We start from the raw sequence: 23,265 nt of genomic DNA on the forward strand, positions 1-23,265 counted from the left end.
CCAGACTGTGAGTGGAGCACCCAGACCTTCTGCTGGAGACAGAGTAATACTGTCTGGCTGTGGGTGGCACCCTGGTATATATGGCAGAGCCAGTCAAGTCTTGCTCTGTCTCCATCTGCTGGTGCGGAGGCAAAACCAAGGAGTCTGGACTGATCCGGTATGCACAGGGAATGCAGATTACAGCAGATGTACAGCTAGGCATTTGCCAGCTCTGTAATGATTGTTCCTAAACTGCTCCATTTATAAATTTTAAATCAAAAGATTTTTTTTCATAGCTTCATTGTACATTTTAAAACTAGGTGAAAACTGCAGCTTGCTATCATGGTTTCTGGTTTTGAGGGTAGGGAAGCATGTGATTCACATCCATGGCATCCATACCCATGACTGCTCCATAAAATGCATGATGGTATTTATGTCACCATTTGGAGTAGCATGAGTTCTGATGACCATTGGAACTGAAATCGCTACACCAAATCTTGACCAGGATGAGCAGGGGTCCACATTTTGGCTGCTGAAATTTTGCAGCTTAACAGAAAGGGAATGCTAGGTGGTCAACCTCAGTTGGTTCATCAGGTGTGCTGCACTCTGGCTGTTCACCAGGAACTGCTATCTAGCAATTTCCAGTACAGATGATCAAGATTCTTGCTTGATAGGCAGCTAAATCAACACTGAATTGGCTCCATGGTTTTTAGAATGAAATTGGTATGTTGACTAGGGATGTGAATCGTTTTTTGACGATTTAAAATATTGTCCGATATATTTTAAATCGTCAAAAATCGTTAGGGCCACGATACAATACCAATTCCCCCGATTTATCGTTAAAAAATCGTAAATCGGGGGAAGGGGGAGGGCAGGAAAACCAGCACACTAAAACCCCCTAAACCCCACCCCCGACCCTTTAAATTAAATCCCCCACCCTCCCGAACCCCCCTCCCAAATGCTTTAAATTACCTGGGGATCCAGCAGTGGTCCAGAACGGCGGCGGTCCGGAACGGCCCCCTCAATTGAATCCTTTTGTCTTCAGCCGGCGCCATTTTGCAAAATGGCCGCCGCAAAATGGTGGCGGCCATAGACAAAAACGATTCGACGCAGGAGGTCGTTCCGGACCCCCGCTGGACTTTTGGCAAGTCTTGTGGGGGTCAGGAGGCCTCCCCCCCCCAAGCTGGCCAAAAGTTTCTGGGAGTCCAGCGGGGTTCAGGAAGCGATTTCTTGCCGCGAATCGTTTTCCGTACGGAAAATGGCGCCGGCAGGAGATCGACTGCAGGAGGTCGTTCAGCGGGGGTTCCGGACCGCCGCTGAACGACCTCCTGCAGTCGATCTCCTGCCGGCGCCATTTTCCGTACGGAAAACGATTCGCGGCAAGAAATCGCTTCCTGAACCCCGCTGGACTCCCAGAAACTTTTGGCCAGCTTGGGGGGGCCTCCTGACCCCCACAAGACTTGCCAAAAGTCCAGCGGGGGTCCGGAACGACCTCCTGCGTCGAATCGTTTTTGTCTATGGCCGCCGCCATTTTGCGGCGGCCATTTTGCAAAATGGCGCCGGCTGAAGACAAAAGGATTCAATGGAGGGGGCCGTTCCGGACCGCCGCCGTTCTGGACCACAGCTGGATCCCCAGGTAATTTAAAGCATTTGGGGGGGGGGGGGTTCAGGAGGGTGGGGGGTGGGTTTTAGGGGGTTGGATCACGATTTTAACGATTTTTCACGATATTTTTAAAACCCAAACGGCAACAATACGATTCCCTCCCCCTCCCAGCCGAAATCGATCGTTAAGACGATCGAGGACACGATTCACATCTCTAATGTTGACCATCATGCTTTGCTTTGAATGGGTTCTACACATTCCTGAATCTTATTAGCAGGGAAGACTATTCCTAAATCATTAGGTCCAAGGATCTAAATTTGATAGGGCAAGGTTCTAATCTAAGCGTCATGGGCAGGGAGTTCCATTTGGTGGGGCCTGCAATAGAGAGAGCTCTTTCCCTAGTGGAAGTGAGGTGAGCTGTTTTTAGAGGAGGTACTAGCAGGGTTCCTTTGTGAATTGATCTGGTAGGATGGGTCTGGGTGACAGGGCTGAATGGTATGTCGAGCCAAAGGGAGTTGTGTGAGAAAATGGATTTGTGTATGGTGGTTAGTGTTTTGTGGAGAATTCTGAAGGGGATAGAATATTTGTCTCTTCATCAAAACTAAAAAAAAACAAACCTCGCTTGATTCTTTTCCTTCCTCAGTTGAAATGTCTGCATTATAGGAGAAGCAGTGCCACTTAAGTGAGTTTAGATAAACCTTTGTTTATACATACATTATATATGTATGTACATATAGAGATATGATTAGGGCTTTTATTAAGGTGCTACTTCTGTGCAGTGCCTTGTGACCTGACCATGATTATAATTTAACTTTTTATTAAAAATAAACCATCCAAACACCTAGCGGGATGCTTTCATCCCAGGCACTGAATCCGCTCCAATCTGTAGTGTAACATTACTGCCGGAGCCGTGACCTGTTGAGCAGGGGAACTACAAAAACAATCTACTGCAAAACATTTCAAAAGTAAACTTTTCCCTTTCACTTCTCTCAATTTCTGTACATGAGACACAAACCAAATCCAGACAAAAAGAAAGAAATGGATTATGACGAGCAGTTTGCAGGAATATGCCATTCCACAGGAGGACATAAAACTATCCAGATCCAAACCTTATCTACCCCTGGAGGCCAGGGGCTGGTAGGAAGCATGCTGCTATCACACTCCATCTGAGAATCACTTTTAATTCCTATAAAACATTTCTTTTCACAGATCAAGTACAAAATAGCAGTTGATTTACTTAGTTCCAAGCAGAGTTTCAACTCTTGCTGCAACAGCGGAGTTGCGGCTCCAGCTGCATGGGTCCGAACGATGAGAGCAGCATCTGCGGATCTGGCCCGGAACAGCATCCCTCCTCCTGCTTTACTGGCGGGCTCCCTTCCATCATTAAAGCTTTGGAGGCTTGTAATGAATCCTGCAGCGTTCATTAAACACCTGGCAACAAAACCAAGAGAGGGAAGCGTTACCTCTGATTTGCGGGCAGTGAGCACTTTTACCATGGTGCCTTAGCATCTTCTCCATGCGAAATGGAACTGGATGCACATAATAAGTATTGGAGGTAGTTAAGGGAGGTGCTCTTGGGTGTTTAATGGTTTCAGTACGGATTGAAAACAACACATAAAACTGGAGTTAAAAATAAAGCCGAAATCAAAACGATCTGTTTCCCCTTGCACACCCCTAAAGTACTTCTCACACTATCTTATATTTTCATTACTTCCCCTCATTTGCTTATTTTAGCTAAAATTTAACTTCCAATTTTACTATGCATTTTGGAAGCAATTTTGAGTAGCCTGCATCGTTGCAAAGTGTGTGAATTTTTACTGTGAGCAATTTGTAGCTAACTTGTTTCCTGTTAAGTCTGTTTATGCAGGCAGCGTGGTGGGGTAAAATAGCACACACACTCTTGAAAATGCCAACTATAGATCATTGTATTCCCCTGCTCTAAACATACCCCTGAGAATGCCCTTTTTAAATGCAGCCAAAAGCACAGGCGTTGTACCACGTACTTTTTAGCTGCTTTCAGGAAGACAATATTTCAGATTAGACAATTTAATCATGGAAATAGCTCTGAACATTTGCTTCTACATGCTGGAGTGGCAAGAATGGATTGCACTGGTAAAGAGAGACACGTGCTGTGGTGCACCAAGTGTTAACAGAGATATATTACACGTTTCAAGCAGAATAAAGGCCTAGAAATGAGCTGCAAGTAAGACTTCCCAAATTTTGAACATTTCTGATGAGTTTTTAAAAGCTAAACTCCCTTTCTTCAAGTCAGTGCAAAGAAGTTTAACCCTCAAAAGCTACATGTGTTAACTTACTTCAATGAAAACTATAACCTGCAACTTCTTGAGCTTTATTTCTCTAAATCTATGTGAGCCAAACATGGCAAACTTGAATTTATCCAAGTAGTGAAAGAAATGAATAAGGAAAGTTGTGGCTGAACAACAAAATAAGGCCCCAGTGCACCATTTCCTCTTTGGAAAAGTGCAAAGGCCTAGAGCTCTTAGTTTTAAATTAGAGCCCACGTTAAACATCATTCATCAGGTGGTATGCTGAAAAGTAGTGTAACTTGCAAAAGCTAGAAATGTATTCTTTCATTAAGTCTGGGAGCGGACATGTCAAAAGAAAAATCACAAATTCCACTGACCACAACGGTATCCACTTGGGCCACATGTATGATGTCACACTAACATTCTTACCATGACGGACCAATCAGACCCAATGCAAGTCATGTTCTCTCATACGGGCAAACTCACAAAATGAACCTTTAAGAACAGTCTAACTTACAGGGAGGTTTATTTTAAGTTGCTGCTGGGGGAAACTGTCTCTTTCCTCCTCTGCTTGTCCATTTAGCATTTGTCACTGTTATACAACAAGAAGAATGATGTGTTTTTAAACAGTTGCTTTTATCCAAGTAGGATCCCAACCAGCTTTAAAACTACAGTGTCGCAGTTTCTTCCAGTGCCTGAAGGGCTATTACTACATGAGGCTACCAGATTACACTGAAGCACAGGGAGGTCAAATGATGATCCACTGTAAGAGTCCAGGCTAACACCCTCCTCCTCCCCCCCATCCCATGCTTTAATCATTCAGACACCCCCTGCCCCCATTTAATGGGTTTCCATAAAGCAGAAATGACTTGGTACCTTCCAGCTTCTGTCGTTCACAACTTCTTCCACATTCAGCTCAGACTGCATAAGTTTCAACTGAGGGAATCAAGGCAAGAAGGGAGAGTAACAGGAAGTTGCAGAAGTTAAATAAAGGCTTCACAGGTTAATTCAATGCTGCAGCTTGGCTTTTGATGTACAATGTAAAATCTTATTAATGGGTTTATAAACAAAATCTCTCCAATCTATAGACTGTACTATCAGCCTTTCTAGGCAGTTGCAACTTATTTAGCAAGCAACAGTTTTAGAAATTACAAATTATGATTATCAATTTTTTATCTATGTATCTCACCAAAACAGGATCCTGATGCACTTTATAATTTCATCCGTTTGTACTTAGCAGGGATGTGAGATATGAACCGTTTAAATGATTAAGTGGTAAGTAAAATCATTCCATTTAGTCCTGTTGATATCTGCTGCTGCAAGCCAGAGCCCTGCTCAGGTTGGCCTGCATCTGACTTCTGGATTCCCCTTTCCCCACATTGGGGCAGGCTGGACTGCTATTGGCCAGCCCAGGAAACACATGGGCACATGAGGGAAGAAGCAGGGGGGGGGGGGTGTATGGGTACATTTGGAGTTCCTCTTTCTCTGCAGGCTGTGTTATCGTTTAATCATTTACATTTCAGTTCTTTAATCGGTTAACTTTTCAAATGATACTTACATCCTTAGTACTTAACGTGACCAGATAGCTCAATGTCCAGGGGGGGCAAGCTGAACCAGGCCTAGTTTTACCCCCGTTCCATGCAGGGAAACGTAGCCCTGCTTTTTAGTATGGACCTCAATATCAAAATCATAAGTATATCTCCATGCTAAAAAACAGGACTGGCTTTGTTCAACTCCATGTCATGGGAGACAAGCTATCACCCTATTTATACTGCTCTTCCTCTGAGGTGGGTGTCAGAGTAGCAAATTTCATGAACACTCAAAAGAGACAGGAGAAGGAATTATTCAATAACAGTTGAGACACAGGGAGAAAGAGGGACTTGATGAACCTCTGGCTGTTTATTTTTAGGATATTTGCATGATAACAATGTTCTGTACTTATCACTTTCTACACTTCTCTGAGATGTTTCACGACCAGTCTGAACCTAAAATCAAAAACACCAGCAGCAGACTGAGATCTTAATTTCTCATGAAGACCAGGAAAAAGTCCTTACTAAAAAAACAAACAAACAAACAAAAAACAAACCTACAACTAGGGCCATCATGAGAAAAACAATAGGCATAGCCAGGCTACTTCTCGGATATATAGTCTCTTATTAGACAGATTCTGTTTTTGAAGCTGAATTGTCTAAGTTGTGAGAAGACTGAGTAATTTGTCTCAGAGTTTCATGTGGCTTTACTTGAGGTATTGCAGCAAACCTACACTTTAGCTTAGATAAGAATACTTTTTTTTGGATAACTTTTATCCTAAATATTACACAACACACACTATTTCCTTATTACAGCCTCCAAAATTAAGATATTGAAGCTCAGTAAAGTGCTCACAACTTAACTTCTTACCTTTGTCTGCTCTTTCCTGAGCTGTTTTATTAATGCTAAGTCTCCAACGTCCTTTTCTCTTTCTTCTCGTAGTTTATTTACTACAGCAGAGGTTTGAGCTATGCAGTGTTTTATGACTCTCTCTCTACTGGCATGAGCTTCTCTCAACTACAAGAAAAGAAACAACTCAGAACATCCTCCAAGTAGAAGAACCAATGCAGAGAAAGCACTTCCACAGCAATATCTGCAAAGGAAGTCTGCTAAGGGTACTAGAAGCAGTATTTTAAAGCTGTAAAAAACAGAGCTTATAGTTCTGAGTGCAGAGAAAAATTGCATTAAGTGATGGCTAAAGGTACAGGGTTCTGGCAAATAAATTGCTCACCCTCGGGCCGATATAGTAAAAATGCGGGAGAGCGGGCGAGTGCCCGCTCCAGTATTTTAATTTATTAAAATTAGGCCCGGCGGTGGCTGTCAGCGGGTTTGACAGCGGACGCTCAGTTTTGCTGGTGTCGGTTCTCGAGCCCGCTGACAGCCACGGGTTCGGAAACCGGACGCCGGCAAAATTGAGCGTCCGGTTTTCGACCCGCCAGCCGCGGGCCCATTTTAAATTTTTTATTTTTTACTTTTTTAAACTTTCAGGACCTCCGACTTAATATCGCCATGATATTAAGTCGGAGGGTGCACAGAAAAGCAGTTTTTACTGCTTTTCTGTGCACTTTCCCAGTGCCCGGAGAAATTAGCGCCTACCTTTGGGTAGGCGCTAATTTCTGAAAGCAAAATGTGCGGCTTGGCTGCACATTTTGCTTTCTGAATCGCGCGGGAATACCTAATAGGGCCATCAACATGCATTTGCATGTTGTGGGCGCTATTAGGTTCGGGGGGTTGGACGCGCATTTTGGACGCGGTATTACCCCTTACTGAATAAGGGGTAAAGCTAGCGCATCCAAAACGCATGTCCAAATGCCGGCTAACAGTGCGCTCCGTCGGAGTGCACTGTACTGTATCGGCCTGCCTGTAAGGGATCCCATATTCCCCATTGTGTTCTCCCTTCCTTGAACTCTCACAAACCTCTAATTTAGAAACATTAATCTGATGTAGAATCTTTACTAATACAGTGAAAAATTACTATTTGCCATATCACTTAGAAAATGAAACACCTGGAGTTTGTCAACAGAATAGAAACAGAAATACAGATCAACATTATTACTGTAAGCAGTGAGAAAATGTTTAACATTTTTCCTCATCAATAGAAGTTTTCTGTATTTATTTATTTTGAATTTATCTTTAGCATATTTTTCCTTTCTGGTCAGTCCTGGGGTTACCCTCTCTTTTTGGAACATTGCTAGCCCTATCCTCTAATCTGTGCTGTTTCTAGGTGCTCACAATCAAACTGCAATCTCAAAATGTAATCTAAATAACATTTTTCTGCTAATACTAAGAGACAATGGAATGAAAAACTAGCTGATTTAGAAAGTGAATTATTGTCTAGCAGTGTCCAGCGCTTTTAGCGGTCAGTACGGTAAGAGAACCATATCCCTAATCACTACGTAGAAAAAGACATGGAAACTTTATTTTGCTCTCAGACTTTCCTGGTTTATTTTTAGCTGGTCCTTGCTAGATAAAAGGTGCAGGTGAAGACGACACAGAACAAAGAGTGCGGTAGTGTATCTTGTGTACTCACAGACTCATAAAGCTGTTTGCATGTTTGGCTGGCATCAATTTTCCCTGCAAAGGAGGCAGTAGGGACAGTAGTGTTTAATTCGTGAACTATCCGATCGTCAATTGTCCTCATCAACTTGAGTATGTCCTGCAACCATGTATGAAAAAAAGAAAAGTCTTTACTAAGTCAAAAAATGGAAAACTGCATGGCTGAGGTTTGCTACAATCATCATGTTTTTTCCTCTCAGTAATGGGCCAAAGACATTATTGTATATGGTTGAGTCAAAGACAAAAGATTTAGCACAGAAATGCGAGTAGGGGTTTACATAAAAAAACATGTCGGCAGAAAAAGACTATATGGCCCATCCAGTCTGCCCAATCAATTTAGCATTGTAATTCTCATCATTTCCTATAATTATCCCATGCTTTCTTGAATTCAGATACTGTTTTCATCTCCATCACTTCCAGCAGGAGGCTGCTCCATACATTCACCACCCTCTCTGTAAAGAAATATTTCAACCTCATCTCATGACCCCTCATTTTAGAGCCTCATTTACACTGAAAAAGGCTCACCAAATGTGAATGGAAACCTTTGAAATATTTGAATGTCTGTATCATATCTCCCCTATCTTCTAGGGTATACATGTTTAGATCATTATCCCTATATGCTTTAAAATGAAAACCACTGACCATCCTGTTTATATCCTTTTGAAGATGAGGTCTCCAGAAATGTACACAGAATTCAAAGTGAAGTCTACCAGGGTCCATATCACCTCCCTTTTTTCTGCTGACCATTTTTCTCCCTATGCAGCCAAAGCATTTTTCTGTTTTTTACTGTCACTTTATCCACCTTAAGATCATCAGATACAATTCTGCTCTTCCTTTAGCTCTCATATCTTCATTAAGTTTCATTTCTTTTCACACACTAGGGTAACGCTTAGGGGTAAATAAGTGATTCCCCTAAAGTGATTCAAGAGTTATAGAGTATTTCTATGGCATTTTAAAATCCACGTGGATATTCCCCAAAATAAATACTTTTCTTCAATTATTAGCATTTAGTATCAGATTGTTTTTAGAAATAGCTTTATTTACATCCCATATCGTTTGCCAGCATGGTATATAAAGAATGAAGGGAAACTCCTTGATGATTGGAGCTACTGCTGACCAATTCAAAACTTGTGCTAATTTAGCCCTGCGGTCTGTATTGTTCTGCAAAGCATGCAAACTTTTAGCAAGTGCATATAACCCGGAAGATTGAAATAGCATGAGCGGTACCATTCAGTTACTCCGCCAAGTAAACAAGAGCCTAGGATGGGAAAGCTGAAGATTTGCAGCAGAATGGGGGAGGCCACTGGGGCCATGGCCCGACCAACTATTTGCCCCACATGTCAGGGCACATCTGAGAGGGGACAGGTCCCAGCAAATCTAAGCTCTGGTAGGGAATATTTAATACAAAAATAGAAGTCTCCAATCATAACCTATGCTTTTATTTTTTTTTCTCCAAATGAAAACCTACTGCAGTGAAACGAGACGGGTGGACGCTGCAGGGATCTGCTTTGTCTCAACCTCTCTTCCGCTGCCGCTCATTCAGGGTCACTGGCTGCACGGAGCCTAACATATAACCCTCCCCCTCAGTGCGCAGCTACAGGGACTACACGCCGTCCTAGCTCGCGGCGCCTCCTGCTCTGCTTGCGACTACCACCGACAGAAAAACCGAGCGATGACCCCCGCGCACCTGAAACTCGGCGAAATCCTCGCAGCTCACACCTGTATTGGGCGCCGCCATATTGCGAACGCAGGAGGACCCCGTCACCTTCCAATCGCTTTGCTGAGGAGGCTAAACACGATGCCTGCGTGGAAACTAAAGCCGCCTCACAACTAACATCCAATTTAAATAAAATCGTTCGGCTGCCGTGTTAATTCTCTTTGGCCAAGTAGTAATAAAGGTCAATAAACAAGTTGTAGGTGACACTTTTCCATTGAATACATATATATTAAGCACATTTGCACCTTCACTTTCGAAGGAAAGCTATCTCAGGCAGTATGAGGGGCAGCCCTCACTTGGTGACGTCACGGAGACCCCTTGCCTGACGTTGGAGGCTGTGCTGCCCCGTGAGACGGGGTACGAGAGAGTTTAGATTGCAGTGGCGATGGTCGGAATTTGGGGTGCGCGATTGTTCCGGATGTACCCGGAATGCTCCGCACAGGCTGGTAAGGAGCTGGCGGGCAATTACTGCTGTGCTTGTATTGCCTAGGGACGACCGTGGAGAGAGGGGCGGGCCGGCACGAGGCTCTCCCCCCCCCAGCTCCACCGGAGAGGCACTGGGACCTGACTTCTTCTACCTGTTAGTAGGGGATGAAGGCCCCAGCACTAGAAGGAATATAGGATCCCCCCCCCCCCCTCTTTCCTAGCCCGGGATGAAAGTTGTTATGAGGAAGGCTCCAGTAACCCTCCCGGCCCCTCCCTTGCTGCAATTACCTCGGTCCGCTATTCCTGCTCTCCTGCATCTCATCCCTAATCCGTTTCCGTGCTGAGCTTCCCCCAGAGTTCCAGGGGGATGAGGGGGGGGCGTCGGACACGCTAAGAACCTGCACAGAAAGTGGAGACGGGGAAAGAGAAGCGAACTTTGATCATCTTCTGCTCGTCCTTTGACTTTTTACTACTGAAAAATTTTTTTGCCCTGCGATCTGAGAACAAAAGAAAAATATATGGCAAGAAGTGCCGTGCTGGGTCAGACCACGGTCCATAAACCCAGTATCCTGCCTCCGACAGTGGCTAATCCAGGTTGCAAGTATCTGGCAGATCCCATAAAGTAGATCTAATTTTTGTTACTCTCATTAGCTTTCTTTAGTCTGACTGGCCAATAATGTTTTATTTGTATTTATTTATATATTTATTGTTTGGATTTATTACCTGTCTTTTTAAATAAGAAATTTGCCCATGGTGGGTTGCAAGAAGTGATGACATATGATCCTGGAATTTATACAGCATGGGATAGAATAAGGAGCATAATATAAGAACATAAATTGCCATACTGGGTCAGACCAAGGGTCCATCAAGGCCACCATCCTGTTTCCAACAGTGGCCAATCCAGTTTACAAGTATTTGGCAAGTAACCATGCATTAAATAGATCCCATGTTACTAATGCTGGTAATAAGCAGTGGCTATTTCCTAAATCAACATGACTAATAGCAGTTTATGGACTTCTTCTCCAGGAACTTGTCCAAACCTTTTTAAACCCAAATAAGCTCACTGCCTTATCGATATCATCTGGCAATGAATTCCAGAGCTTCATATGTGTTAAGTGAAAAATAATTTTCTCTTATTTGTTTTAAATGTGATACTTGATAACTTGATAACTTTATGGTGTGCTTCCTGGTCCTTGTATTAGCCGAAAGAGTAAGTAACCATTTCACATTTACCCCTTCTAGTCCTCTCATGATTTTATAGACCTCCATCATATCCCTCTTCAACCATTTCTTCTCCAAGCTAAACAGCCCTAATCTCTTTAGCCTTTCCTCAAAGGGGAGCCGTTCCACCCCCTTTATCATTTTGGTCACCCTTCGCTGCACCTTCTTCAGTGTAATGCTATTGTTTTTGAGATGCAGCAACCAGAATTGAACACAATACTTAAGGTGTGGTCTCACCATGGAGCGATGCAGAGGAATTATGACAATCTCTGTTTTATTAGTAATATTATTATTATTATTTGCTTATTTTAGAAAAATACATAACACTATAAGTTTAACTTGTACTAATATATATAAGTATTTTAACCAAATGCTATGATTTAGCAGTATGTTCAGGCACTCATTTGGTGCAATGCATGTTTCCACAAGTGGAGACAGTGCTATTAAAATCCTCACAGAAAAACCAAGCTTTTACATGCTTCTTGAAGTGAGAGTAGGCCTTTATTTGGTAGAGCTCTTCCAGGAGAGTGTTTTGTAAGGCAGGTACTGCTCCTGAAAAAGTTCATTGTTGTGTATCTGTTCTTTTTATTTCTTTTGTCAGTGGCATTGTAATGCAGGCTCCATATAAGGACTTTAGTGGTCTGGGCCATGTATAGAAAGTCTTTCTCTCAAGTAGTTTGGTCCATCTTTTCTTAGAGCCTTGAAGATTAGTATCAGGATTTTGAATTTGGATCTGTAGGGGACTGAGAGCCAGAGTAGATTGTGTAGAGCCAGCGAGATATAGTCTTGTAGCTTGCAATCTTCTATCAGCCATGCAGCAGAGCTTTGAATCCTCTGGAGCTTATGGAGGACCTTATGTGCGACCCTTGATTGAGCATTACAGTAATCTAGCCCATTGCATGGACTGCTGGTGATTAGGTAGTTCTTCTTTATGAAAGGGCAGAGCCGTCATAGGCTGCATAGCTTGAAGAGGCAACTTTGTACTGTCATGTGGATTTGTGGATGCATGGTTAATTAATTAATTAATTAATTAATTTGTTGAGTTTTATATACCGTCATTCGGTAGAGCCCTCATAACGGTTTACAAAAATATACATTTTTCTTAGCAGTTGTGTAACAGAAAAACCAATGTGAACGTTATACATTTTCTTAGCAGTTGTGCAGCAATAAAAAACAATTTGAACAATATCAGAAATAAGCATATCAAGTCCAGAGGGCATTATTAGGTCGGAAGAGAATGTATTAAGAGGTTTATAACTGAGAGTTCAGTTGAGAGTTGGAATGATCAGATGTCTGAGGGTCAGTGTAGAATTTGCGGAACATTAGTGTTTCTAGGTCCTTTTTGAATATTTTTAGATCGTGTTGGGTTCTCAGGAATTTAGGTAGGGTGTTCCAAAGTTTAGGTGAAGCAGGTGAATTCTGAATCTTGCAGGACTCCGAAGCTTTTTACCGGTGTTTTTAGTGGGAGCCTATAGGATTCAAATGGAATTTTCAGATCAGAGACTTGGCTGTGCCCGTTTTGTATCTACAGAATCTCAGTTCTGTTTTAATGGTGTTTGCTTTTAGTCCATTCTTGGATGGCTGTAAGACATGTACTTGGCTTTTTTTTTTTATAGTTGTTTGTGAGTTCACATCCATTGGACGAATGAGCTTGATGTTTTCACTGTTATGTAGTATATAATTTTATTAAATAAATATATGCTTCTACATTGAAGGTTCAGATCAACTGTGCCAGTGGTTTTAGGTATATGTTGAAAGGGACTGGAGATAGTATAGAGCCCTGGGGGACTCTGCATTCCAAGATTCGAGGTGGTGATGGCTTGACAGCGAAATCAAGATATTACTACCTGTCAGAGAGGCAAGAGCTGAATCAGTTTAGGACCTTGCCACTTATTCCGGCTAGTCGTGATAGGATGCTGGATATGATCAACTGTGTCAAATACTATTGAGAAATCCTAGGACTGCCACCTGGCTTCTGGTACTGTACCTGAAGAGATCCAACAGGATGGTGAGGGCTGTCTCTGTTCCATGTCTTATTCTGAAACTGGATTGGTTAGGGTTCAGACAATTTCTCTCTTTGTCAGCCAGTCATTTAGTTGCATGTTCACTACTCTTCAGCTACCTTCTCTAGACACGGGATATTAGATGCAGGCTGGTAGCTATTTGATTTGTCTGGATCGAAGTCTGCTTTGTTTTTATTTTATTTTTAAGAAGTCATCAAACCACTGCTTTTTTAATTCTGTGGGAAGCAGTCCCTTAGACAGGAAGGTGTTCACAATTTTGCATGACAGGTTTTGAAGCCCTCATATGCGAGCTTCGCTGACTTGGAGGGGCATGGGTCAAGATTCCAGAATGATGTTTCAGCTAAAAGATCGTGTCCTTGTGGACTTCCATGTTTGGTGGTGCTTTATGGCTGTTTCCTGCAGGAACTTGTCCCAACCTCTTTAAATCCCTGCTATGCTCATCACCTCGGCCATGTCCCCTGGCAACTGGTTCCATAGCTTGTTGTTGTGCTATGAAAAAGTACTTTCTGTGATTTGTCTTAAATCTGTTGGTTGTTAATTTCGTGGCACGGCCCCTTGTTTTAGTATTACTTGAAAGAATAAACAACTGTCCCTTACCTGTTCCACCCCGCTCATGATTTTATAGGCTTCTAGCGTGTTCCCTTTCAACTGTCAGCCTCTCTTCAGAGTTGGAGCCGCTTTCATCATTTTTGTTGTCCTCCTTTGCCCTGGAGTGTCTCTCCTCAAAGCTCTTTTACAAACACATTCTTGTTACTCACTCAGAAGTGCTGTTTATTTTGTCTGTCTTGGAAGGATGAATGATGGATTTGGATATGGATTTGAATTATTGATGTTAAAAAGCAGATGCTTCTGCCAGCAGAGTGCTTAACAGTTGTGAAGGTGCAACCAGTATGGGATTACAATTGTATATCTGTCCTCTGTATCATAAATCCAGTATTGAGGAGGGAAAGCTTATTTAAGAGTGAGAAATCAACATTACTCTAGAGGTATTTGTTTGGGATACAGTACATTTTGATGAGATAAGGTGCTGGGCCTAGCTGCTTTGTTTTGCTTGTAACCTTCTGAAAGTCACAGTAACTCCTCCTTCCCTAACTGGATAATGAGATTAACTCCAGAGTGGTGAGGCCCTGATTTGCATGCCCTTTCTTTTCATGTCAGAATGGTAAAACAGAGATCCCACAGTATCAGGGCTGTATCCAAGTACTGACCTACAAACCCCTCATTAGGGATGTGCTGCTGTTTTTGTATCTGGTTTTCCCTCTTAATTTAATCAGTCTTATTTAGTGTATTACTGTAATCAAATCCCTATTTTTTACCACCAGGAAAAGCTCTTGGGCTCTTTGAAAGAAATGTTTCTTTTCCAAGGATGAGCAGAGCATTGGATCTGAATATGAGAAGAGGTTTTTATGCTATGTTCCAGGAGAAAAACCTGCAGTATCATCCTAGATCAGAAAATGCTGGTGAGTATTTCTCACTTCATTGGGGCATGCTGTCTGGTTCCTGGTGATGCAGCGGTTACCCCAAAAACACAAATTTCAATGATTTTTCAGCTAAAAGATCATAAGTATAATGTACTTTGATTGTGTAACTGCATTTACTGTAACAGCCTGCATAGGCACTAGCTCTGTGGATGATTGAGCACCCCCAATATGGTCTGTGGGCACTTTAAAATTACACTTTCATTGGAATTTACTTTATTTATCTTTATTTGATTATATTGTGCGTTATGCTTATTGTATATTTTTGACACTATTCACATTTCTGTTTTTAATACACAAATATAGCATTGTCCTATATGGTAGTCCGAGAACTCTGTGGATATCCACTCAAGGTACCACCAGGCTACTCGCATCTGTCCACATCAATAAATTCTGAAATAAAGTAGTTACAAATTAGAGAGAACGGGATGTTGAACAATTCTTATGAAATGGATGTGTACAGCATGACTTTCAAAGTTACTATGATTTGTGAATTAGCTGATTGTACATCGAATTATGTCAAGGTAAAACAGATTGTAGTATCTTAAAGACATTTTGGACATAGAATTGGAGTTTGCTAATGGTGCCTGTTTAGCTACTGTAATGGAAGAAAACTGTCTTATTGTCATTTCTCCTCTCTGTTTTTCCTATTGATGATGTGACATTTCCTTTGCTCTAGGCCATGCTTACAGCAGCTTGCCAGGACACAAACCCTCTCCATGGGAGAAGAAGATACTTCTGTGGTCAGGACGCTTCAAAAAAGAAGAGGACATACCAGAGATTGTTTCGTAAGTGCTGGTCGTTTTGGGACTTCTGGCGAGCTAGCTTTGCTGTATTCCAGTGGTATCTAACCCTGGGCACTGGTGAGCAGCACAAAAACAGTTCTACAGGTGAGAGCAGAGATCCATTCTAGTATATGTTGAAGAAACATAAAAAAATGGCAAAAAGTGACACGACAGTGCTTTTATACTATTTTTCTCTCTCCTGCCTTCATAAAAATAACCTTGGAGATGTGGGTCTCTCTCAGGATTTCTTAGTATTTGTCTTTGTCCAGATAATACAATACACCACAAGAAAACACCGGGCACCTTGTGTAGCTTGTGCTTTTACTTTGCAATCCAATACATATTTCAGAAAAAGTGAAGGAATTTGAGATTTTAAAATTAAATCCAGTTTCAGTAATGTAGGGGCCAAGAGTAAGGCAGTCTAGCTGGGTGCCAGAAGCCTCCCTTCCTCCTCCCATGATTTATTTTCATCATGTTGGGGGTTGACAGAATTGAATGTGCTCTGTAGATGCCAAAAGGAGTGAGATTTGTGGATTTAGCAAAATTGAGAGCATCTAGGCAGGAAAGAGAAGCCACGTAATGTTTAACAAGCAGGGGAACTGTGCTGGGGAGTCGCACGGGCATGGAGGAGTAGCCTGGTGGGTAGAGCAGAGTGCAGAGAAGTCCCTTCAGCCTCCACTGCCTCAGGTACAAACTTAGAATGTAGGTCCTGAGGGGCAGGGACGGACTTAACTATACCTGAATTTGTGGCTTGCCTTGAGCTTGGATTTGGAGAGTAGAGTAATTTTAAAATCCAAACTCTGTGCTTTACTGTTGCACAGAGAGTGGCATCAAAATGGCTACCCGGGCATAGTCTTCTTACATGGAGTCACAATTAGAGACAATTCCTGGTTTATTCATTTTTTTGCCTGGGTAGTAATTTTCATTTATCTTTTTTTTTGGCTGGTATTGGGAATCAATAACCTCCCGCCCTCAAAGAGAAAACCATAAGCTTGATTTTTACCTAGCTGTACATGATGTGGTACTTTCTGCAATTCTGAGCCATGTTGCACGTGGGTAGTTTTCCTAATATACTGTACTCACTCAGCCAATGGAGGGCAGTGCTGGGGATGAACCTGGTTTTTCTCTTGCTTCTTTTGAGGTTTGAGATGATTGATGCCGCCAAGAATCGGGTCCGTGTGAAGATCAGCTATATCATGATTGCCCTCAGCATCATGGGATGCATCGCCATGGTCATCTCCGGCAAAAGAGTGAGTGTCTGCAACCTCCAGGCCCCCCCCCCCCTTCCATGCACCCCCACACTGTGCTGTGTATTTCCAGCTGGGAGGATGGGGCTAGTACTTGCCATGGGGGTGGGATAATCTTTTTGGCTGTGGTCCATAAATATGAGTGGTGCTTCTTATTCCCCTTTTTATAGGCCGCTGGTAGGAACGAATCCCTGAGTGGTTGGAACATAGCGAAGAAAGCTCGCCTGAAAGACGAGGCTCAGAAGGAACAGGAAACCAGAGCGAACTGAAAACGCGCAGTGGGGAGGCAGTGGAGGGGAAAGAAATCAGGAAGAAAAGATGGTTTTAAACTTCATGTTCAGCGTGCTTTTGACCCGAGATGTGGGTTTTCAGTGCTCCTGTTACATTTGTCTCTGTTCACTCCGTTTCACACCAGAGCTGTGTTGGAAATTACTCTTAATTGATAGCATCCCTAGGACCAGCGAGATGAAGCATTTTTCTCAGGCACTGAATGGGAGAAACTGCTTCAGCTTACTCTGGCCCTTTAATTTTATTAAGACAACCAGAAAAAGCTCAAGCTAACTTTTTCTCATTTTTCATAAGACTACCATGAAGAAAAGTCCCTGACAGATCTCAGAGTACGATTTTGCTTTGAATGAGAAGCAAATGACTGTTACAAAAGAGCAGCTCTGGTAAACTGGGGTCTCGCGTTTCGCTGTTACACGGCCTTATCCCCGCATCATCTGTAGGTACGAACATAGAAAAATTCCTAGTGAGTTAGCTTTCACTCACTTTCTCGCTGTCAAAAATCCAAAGATAATCCATAATTATTCCGTTTGCCATAACTCACTGAGAAACTCTGTTATGGCCTTTGTGGCTTTTGTTCTTCAGGTCACAAACAGTCGAAGTGATATTGCCAGCTGGACTCGATGATGCTTTGTTTCAGGACTGGTCCTTTCCTACATTTTGGACAGTGTTGCATTTGTACATGAAGTAAAATGGCTTCCAGTGGGGGCCTGGAGCACAGGGTGTCAAGAGAAACTGCAGTAAAGCTGCCAGCAGTAACGATTTGTATAGTAGAAAATGTGTATAGGATAGGCTCAAATACTCTCGGAAATCATTCATCCATAATAGGTTACAAAAGAAGCCTTTTTCGACATTCTTTACAGAGCTTCTGTCTTTAGGTGTTTATAAATTGTCTATTTAAGCATTTATTTTCCAATGAATTTGAGGATATAAAAAATATCAGTGTTTCTCCGTAATTTTTGTGGAGCAGGTACTGTTGTTGGGTACCTTTTCTGCTTGAATCAAATACATACTTTTGTGCAGCTGTGGAGGAGTTAGTGAGGAGCCAGGGTAGACAAAGGAGGGGATGTGGTCTTTATCTGATAAAACATCTGTTATTTTTGGTGTCGGGGGGTGTCTTAGCGGTTGTTCTATCAGGGTTTATCGGTTTAAAATCTAAAATCAGAAGCTTCTTAATTATGCTCCTGCCAATTTCCATCCATGTCCTTCTTCAGCTCCCATATGTCATTCCTTTTGCCAGGAAGATTTATTTGTAAGCTCAGGAGAGGGACAGAAATGGGCAAGGGCTTTTCTGTTTCACAGCTGTGACGGTCTCTTCCATCTGCCCCTCTCCCTCCCAGCAGGAGGAGAGCGGCGCTTCTCCCCTGCTCCCTCCTCAGTCTGAAGCTGTCTGAACACACAGCCTTCAGCGGGAGAGGCAGGGAAGAAGTGCTGCTAGTGGAGAAGGGAGAGAGGTTTGCTGGGTGGGTGGAGGAGAGGGGATTGTACCAGTGTGGGGGTGGGAAGGGGGACAGTGGAAGGCATGGGTTGATGGAAAGGAGGGGGGGGGGTGTTGTCTGTGCAGCCCCCACAGAGAGAGGAATGAATGGAGAAAAGTTTGTTCTGAGGAAGGAGAGGGCAGCCTAGGCCTAGATGAGTGTTGTACTCCGCCGCTCGCCTTTAACCTTGCTCTGTGTGTCACACCCAGCCAGCGATGGCTCTTTCCCTGGCTCTCCACCCCTGCTGTTCTCTGCTTCAGGATCGCTCTATCCACCTTTTAATTCTTTCTCTGCACTCATGGGAGGAGCTGGAAGGACTCTAGTTTTATCCTGTGGGTATGTCACTAACTTTTAAAACTAAACTAAGAACATAAGTTGCTGTACAGGGTCAGACTGAGGGTCCAACAATGGCCAGTCCAGGCTACAAGTAGCTGGCAAGAACCCAAACATTAGATTCCTGCATATAGTATGGTTCTGTTCTGTGAACTGAATTCTTGGCCGGCTCTTCTCTAAAACCACAAACCTAAGTTTCATGTTTTGAGAGGCTGACCCCATCTATCTGCTCCCTGTTGCCTCAGTTCTGCAACGTTCTTACTCCATGTAAATATGGATGTTTGTCTCTTTTCTGCTGGGATTTTCTCCTCTGTATAACTTGTTGCACACCTCTTGAAATTGTCAGCAGTGAGGACCAAAACACAAAAGATATATTGCCTTGCTGTTAGATTTTGCCTTTTTTTTTCCTTTGGCCCAGCAGTTTTCTGGGCCTCCAGCTCAGCCGGAACCGATCTCTGTTGGGTGATAGTACCTTTGTTTGCAACTATGCTTATTCTGTATCTCCTTGCTTGGCCCAGAGCCACAAGCTGCAGCTGATTCTGGAACTCAGCTAACATGGACCCAAAAGCCTGGCCACTGGGTATTGTTATTGCATGATGACCAGGGCTCCATCTGTCTGGCAACTGTGGCCATTACAGCTGCAGAATCTCTGGTCAGCTTGGAGTGGAGGACAGGGGCCAGGTCTAGAAAAAGAATCCAGGTCTCCCACATCGCCGTGCGCATCAGTGGCCGCTGAAACCCCTGCATGGTGTGCTTAACCTTGAAAGTGCTCCATAGGAACTGAATTCTAATTTAGTATAGCCAAGTAAAAATGTAAAATGACTGCTATCGGACTACAATGCCCCAGCTGTTTAGTTGAAATATGGTAATTGGCAAGCTGTTACACCAAGCAATTATTTTCTTTGAACAAAAATGGCATTTAATATGGTGTTTGTCTTCATTTATTACAAGACAAGGGAGCAGTCTGTGAAATATTGCAGCAGAGTTTTAGTATCTTCATTTAGGACACTAAACTCTTTCCATGTGATACTTGGAGTGAGAAGAGTTGACAGTATTACTTGCATCCTCAGTGTATAATTGTGGGCTCTGGGGTTGAGAGAGCCAGTTGGGAGGTGAGGAAGCGATTAGGAGTTGGGGTGGTGATGGGAGCAGGAATGGAGATTAGCATAGCCTGTACATGCAGAAGATGGTTGTTGATCCCTTGGCAAGGATGCACCAGCAGCTAAACCAAGTTAAAATTGTACTTAGAGCTGCCTATTTTGGGCAGTGTCATTTGTTACTAGATAGGCTGTGGTTCTCACCTTTTTAGAGCACAGCTAACCTTCCTGGCTGTGATCAGAGACACAAAGACCTCTGTACTTTAAACTTTTTCTTTTAAAAAAAAAAAAAGTCCTCCTCCTTTGGCAGTGGTTGTAGGATCATTGTGTCCAGGAGGGGATTCATAACTTGCCCGCTGCACTGTTTTGTGACGTTTCACGGTTGCAGTTGTGAATGCTGTGACCATTATACTTCATTCTAATGCATTTGGGGACGCCACGTTGAGGAGTCACCTCGAGCGAGGGTAAGGTGCGCATAAGACTAAAGAGACAAAAGTTTACTAGCACATAGCACAAATTTTTCTTAATAGAGACATAAAAACAAAATAATCTCATCTGTGACCATAAGAAATACCTACCTGCTTATGCAGTGTATTTAACATTTCTGCTTCTGTATCAGTGGATTTTAATATAGTGTGTGATTCAGTATAATTTAAACTATTTGGGTACTGCAATAGAAAATATAGAAGTATTTATTAAAATAGATAATTTAAAGCTTTGCCTATTCCTTTTTTAAATAAGAAGCCTTGCCAGAGGCAGTGATGGAGATGTGGCTTGCTGTAGATATATATTTTTTAAATTCTAGTTGGCATGACTTGTGAGCTAGTCCACATAGAAATCTAGGGCTGGCTGGAGCCTTACATACACACCCTCTACCCCAAGTTCTATTGGTCTGGCTGGGTTTTCTGATGCCCTTTTTGTTAATGTGAAATATGCTGTGTAGCCTGAGATTGTGGGTTGTCAGATGTTTGTCCTAGGGCATCCACAAAAATTCAAGATAATCCTAATGTAAAAGAGTGAGAAGGCTTATAATTTATTTTCCACTTGAGGAAAAATTCCTAACATTGCTGTTACTCTGCCATTTTATTTCCAGACTCTTATAGTTCATGTAAGAATTTTTTTTTAACTTTTTTTATGGAATAAAAAGTTGTAAAGATTTGAAGCAAATCTGTTGAAGATGTCTTGATTTGATTCTCTGTCTAGAGCAGTTCAGTGAGCTGCAGAATGGATTAGTAGAAGCAGTACTAGGTCAGCAGCTCAGGCTGAGTTCCTATCAGACTCCACTATATCATGGAGCAAGGCACAAAAATGACATCTAAATTCTAAAACCATGGCCTTGGGAAGTTGTGTATAATTTTTTGGCTGTGAAAAAATGAATAAGTTCATGAGAACCAAGAAATCTCTAATATGAATTCAGAATAAATACACTGCCATTCACTCTTTTGCACCAGATGTTAGTAAGTTAAACACAAACATGAGTTTTTCTGTAGTAATATTGTAGTACAAGGGTCTGACCCTGTAAGAAGTCATAATTGTATGATGCCTTTATACCATTTTGTATATGCTTTTCTCTGCAATTAAAATAGTTGCTCATCTTTTAAGGAATGTTTGTACCTTTTTATTTCTAAAAAAAAAAAAAAAAGCTTTGGAATAGTATTAAAATGTCAGTGAGGGTATAATGTCACACTTATAAACTAGTTATTGTAAAGAGTAAGGCTATATCTAATTATAGTGACACTAAGAGCCAGCTCTGATTTTCTCCGTTTCCCTATAGCAGACAACTCTTCTTTGGCTGTATTAAAATGTCTCCATTCCTGTAGAATATTTGCCAAATGTGAATTCTGACTGAATTCTGACTGAATAATATAAAATACACAATTTGATTTCCACTATAGGTAATGCTGGTTCTGTTGGCATCAAAACTCTACCTCCTGTGAGGACTCAGTTAAGGTCAAAACCCATTCTCAACTGAATGGCAGCTCTGCTTGTATTGCAGTTGAACATTCCCTCCCAATACAAATGTCTTAGTGCAGCTGGACCTGTCCTATGGCCTTTCACACACACATCAGTACTTGAAATAATGTCAATATTTCCTATTGCAACTCCTAAAGAATAATTTGTAGTTCTGAATTCAAAGTGGGCAGGAACTGGCCAATTTCTTTCTTTTATTCTTCCTGAAGATCACTACTGGGCAGCACAAATACAAAGCAGTATAATATATTCTAATTAATTGTATAAAACCCGTGCTGAGATTAGCTAGAGTATGAAAAGTGAAAAGCACAAAACATAGACCAACTGGGCTTACTAAGATTTGACAATTCTTCCTTTTGTAATTTTCCAAACCTAGCTAAGCCTTTCCAAACTTTCATACCCCTACTATGCCACCACAGCTTACAGTAACAATATTCATTAAACAAACACTTCCTGAAAAGAGAGCTTCTTCAGTTCTGGATTTTAATAGCTACACTGTACCTATTTAGGAATAATATATTTTAATGTGCCTGCATAATGTCTGGTTGATATTCTTTAAAAGTATACTTTGTCATTAAAATTTATTTAGATACAGGTTGGCAAGAACTAATCTGAACAATAAATTACAAATAGGTCTGTTTTTCTTATGCTAATTGCTGTTAAGGATGGATCTGGACACAAGCTTCAGGAAAAATGTAAATGAAGGTCAGCACCCAGCTGGAGCAAAAATCTGAAAAAGCAAGTTTGCTTACTGTAAATGGTATTTTCTGTAAGATAGGATGAATTAGCCATGATGGCTGGGGATTGTCCTCCAGCCCTCTAGGTGGCAGAGCTCTTCAAAGCACACAGAACTTTGCCCTGGGTGCATGTGACTCCCAGCCTGCTTCAGTCTGTTATCCAAGCTTTAGATGGCACTGGAATGGAGACTGTCTGGGTAGGCAGGCGGGATATCATGGCTAATTCATCCTGCTATCCACAGAAAATACAGTTTACAGTAAGCAAACTTGCTTTTTTTCCATAGATAAGCAGTCTGAATTAGCCATGATGTCTGGGGAGGCCCCAGCTAGAAGGATGAGCACCGCCTAAGGATGCCTGGAAGTGGTGCACCATCCCTTCCAGCTTCAGAGAGGTACACTCAATCTGGTACTTGATTATGGACAGTCTTTTTACTGATGACAGGGAGATAGATCAGCCTGCCCCCACATCCACTGCTGGCTGATGGTCAAGGCCGTGATGTGAAGTGTAGGTATGCAGCGACAACCTGGTGG

At 42.3% G+C, this 23,265-nt stretch overlaps 2 protein-coding genes across 7 annotated transcripts; one reads left to right on the forward strand and one right to left on the reverse strand.

The window, feature by feature from the left end:
* Window positions 1-2,747: 2,747 nt before the first annotated feature.
* CCDC58 (coiled-coil domain containing 58) lies at window positions 2,748-10,390 on the reverse strand. 6 transcript variants are annotated; one of them, XR_003852805.1, is made up of 6 exons: window positions 9,623-9,766; window positions 7,910-8,035; window positions 6,250-6,396; window positions 4,726-4,785; window positions 4,367-4,441; window positions 2,748-3,013 (listed from the first exon to the last, which is right to left on the reverse strand). XR_003852805.1 is itself a non-coding variant. In XM_029578197.1 (5 exons), the coding sequence occupies exons 2-5, from the start codon at window positions 8,018-8,020 to the stop codon at window positions 2,966-2,968; spliced, it is 366 nt and encodes a 121-aa protein (XP_029434057.1). In that variant the 5' UTR covers window positions 8,021-8,035; window positions 10,367-10,390; the 3' UTR covers window positions 2,748-2,965. The 6 variants fall into 6 exon arrangements, 5 of the variants coding, with proteins under 5 accessions (XP_029434057.1, XP_029434056.1, XP_029434053.1 ...); XM_029578197.1 differs by lacking the exons at window positions 4,367-4,441; window positions 9,623-9,766 and adding an exon at window positions 10,367-10,390; XM_029578196.1 differs by lacking the exon at window positions 4,367-4,441 and having other exon boundaries at window positions 9,655-9,773.
* FAM162A (family with sequence similarity 162 member A) lies at window positions 9,942-21,627 on the forward strand. The gene is made up of 5 exons (XM_029578192.1): window positions 9,942-10,098; window positions 14,646-14,783; window positions 15,481-15,589; window positions 16,728-16,836; window positions 17,004-21,627. The coding sequence occupies exons 1-5, from the start codon at window positions 10,038-10,040 to the stop codon at window positions 17,100-17,102; spliced, it is 516 nt and encodes a 171-aa protein (XP_029434052.1). The 5' UTR covers window positions 9,942-10,037; the 3' UTR covers window positions 17,103-21,627.
* The last annotated feature ends 1,638 nt before the right edge of the window (window positions 21,628-23,265 follow it).

Source organism: Rhinatrema bivittatum, chromosome 15 (assembly GCF_901001135.1).
Source record: "Rhinatrema bivittatum chromosome 15, aRhiBiv1.1, whole genome shotgun sequence".
Classification (NCBI taxonomy): Eukaryota; Metazoa; Chordata; class Amphibia; order Gymnophiona; family Rhinatrematidae; genus Rhinatrema; species Rhinatrema bivittatum.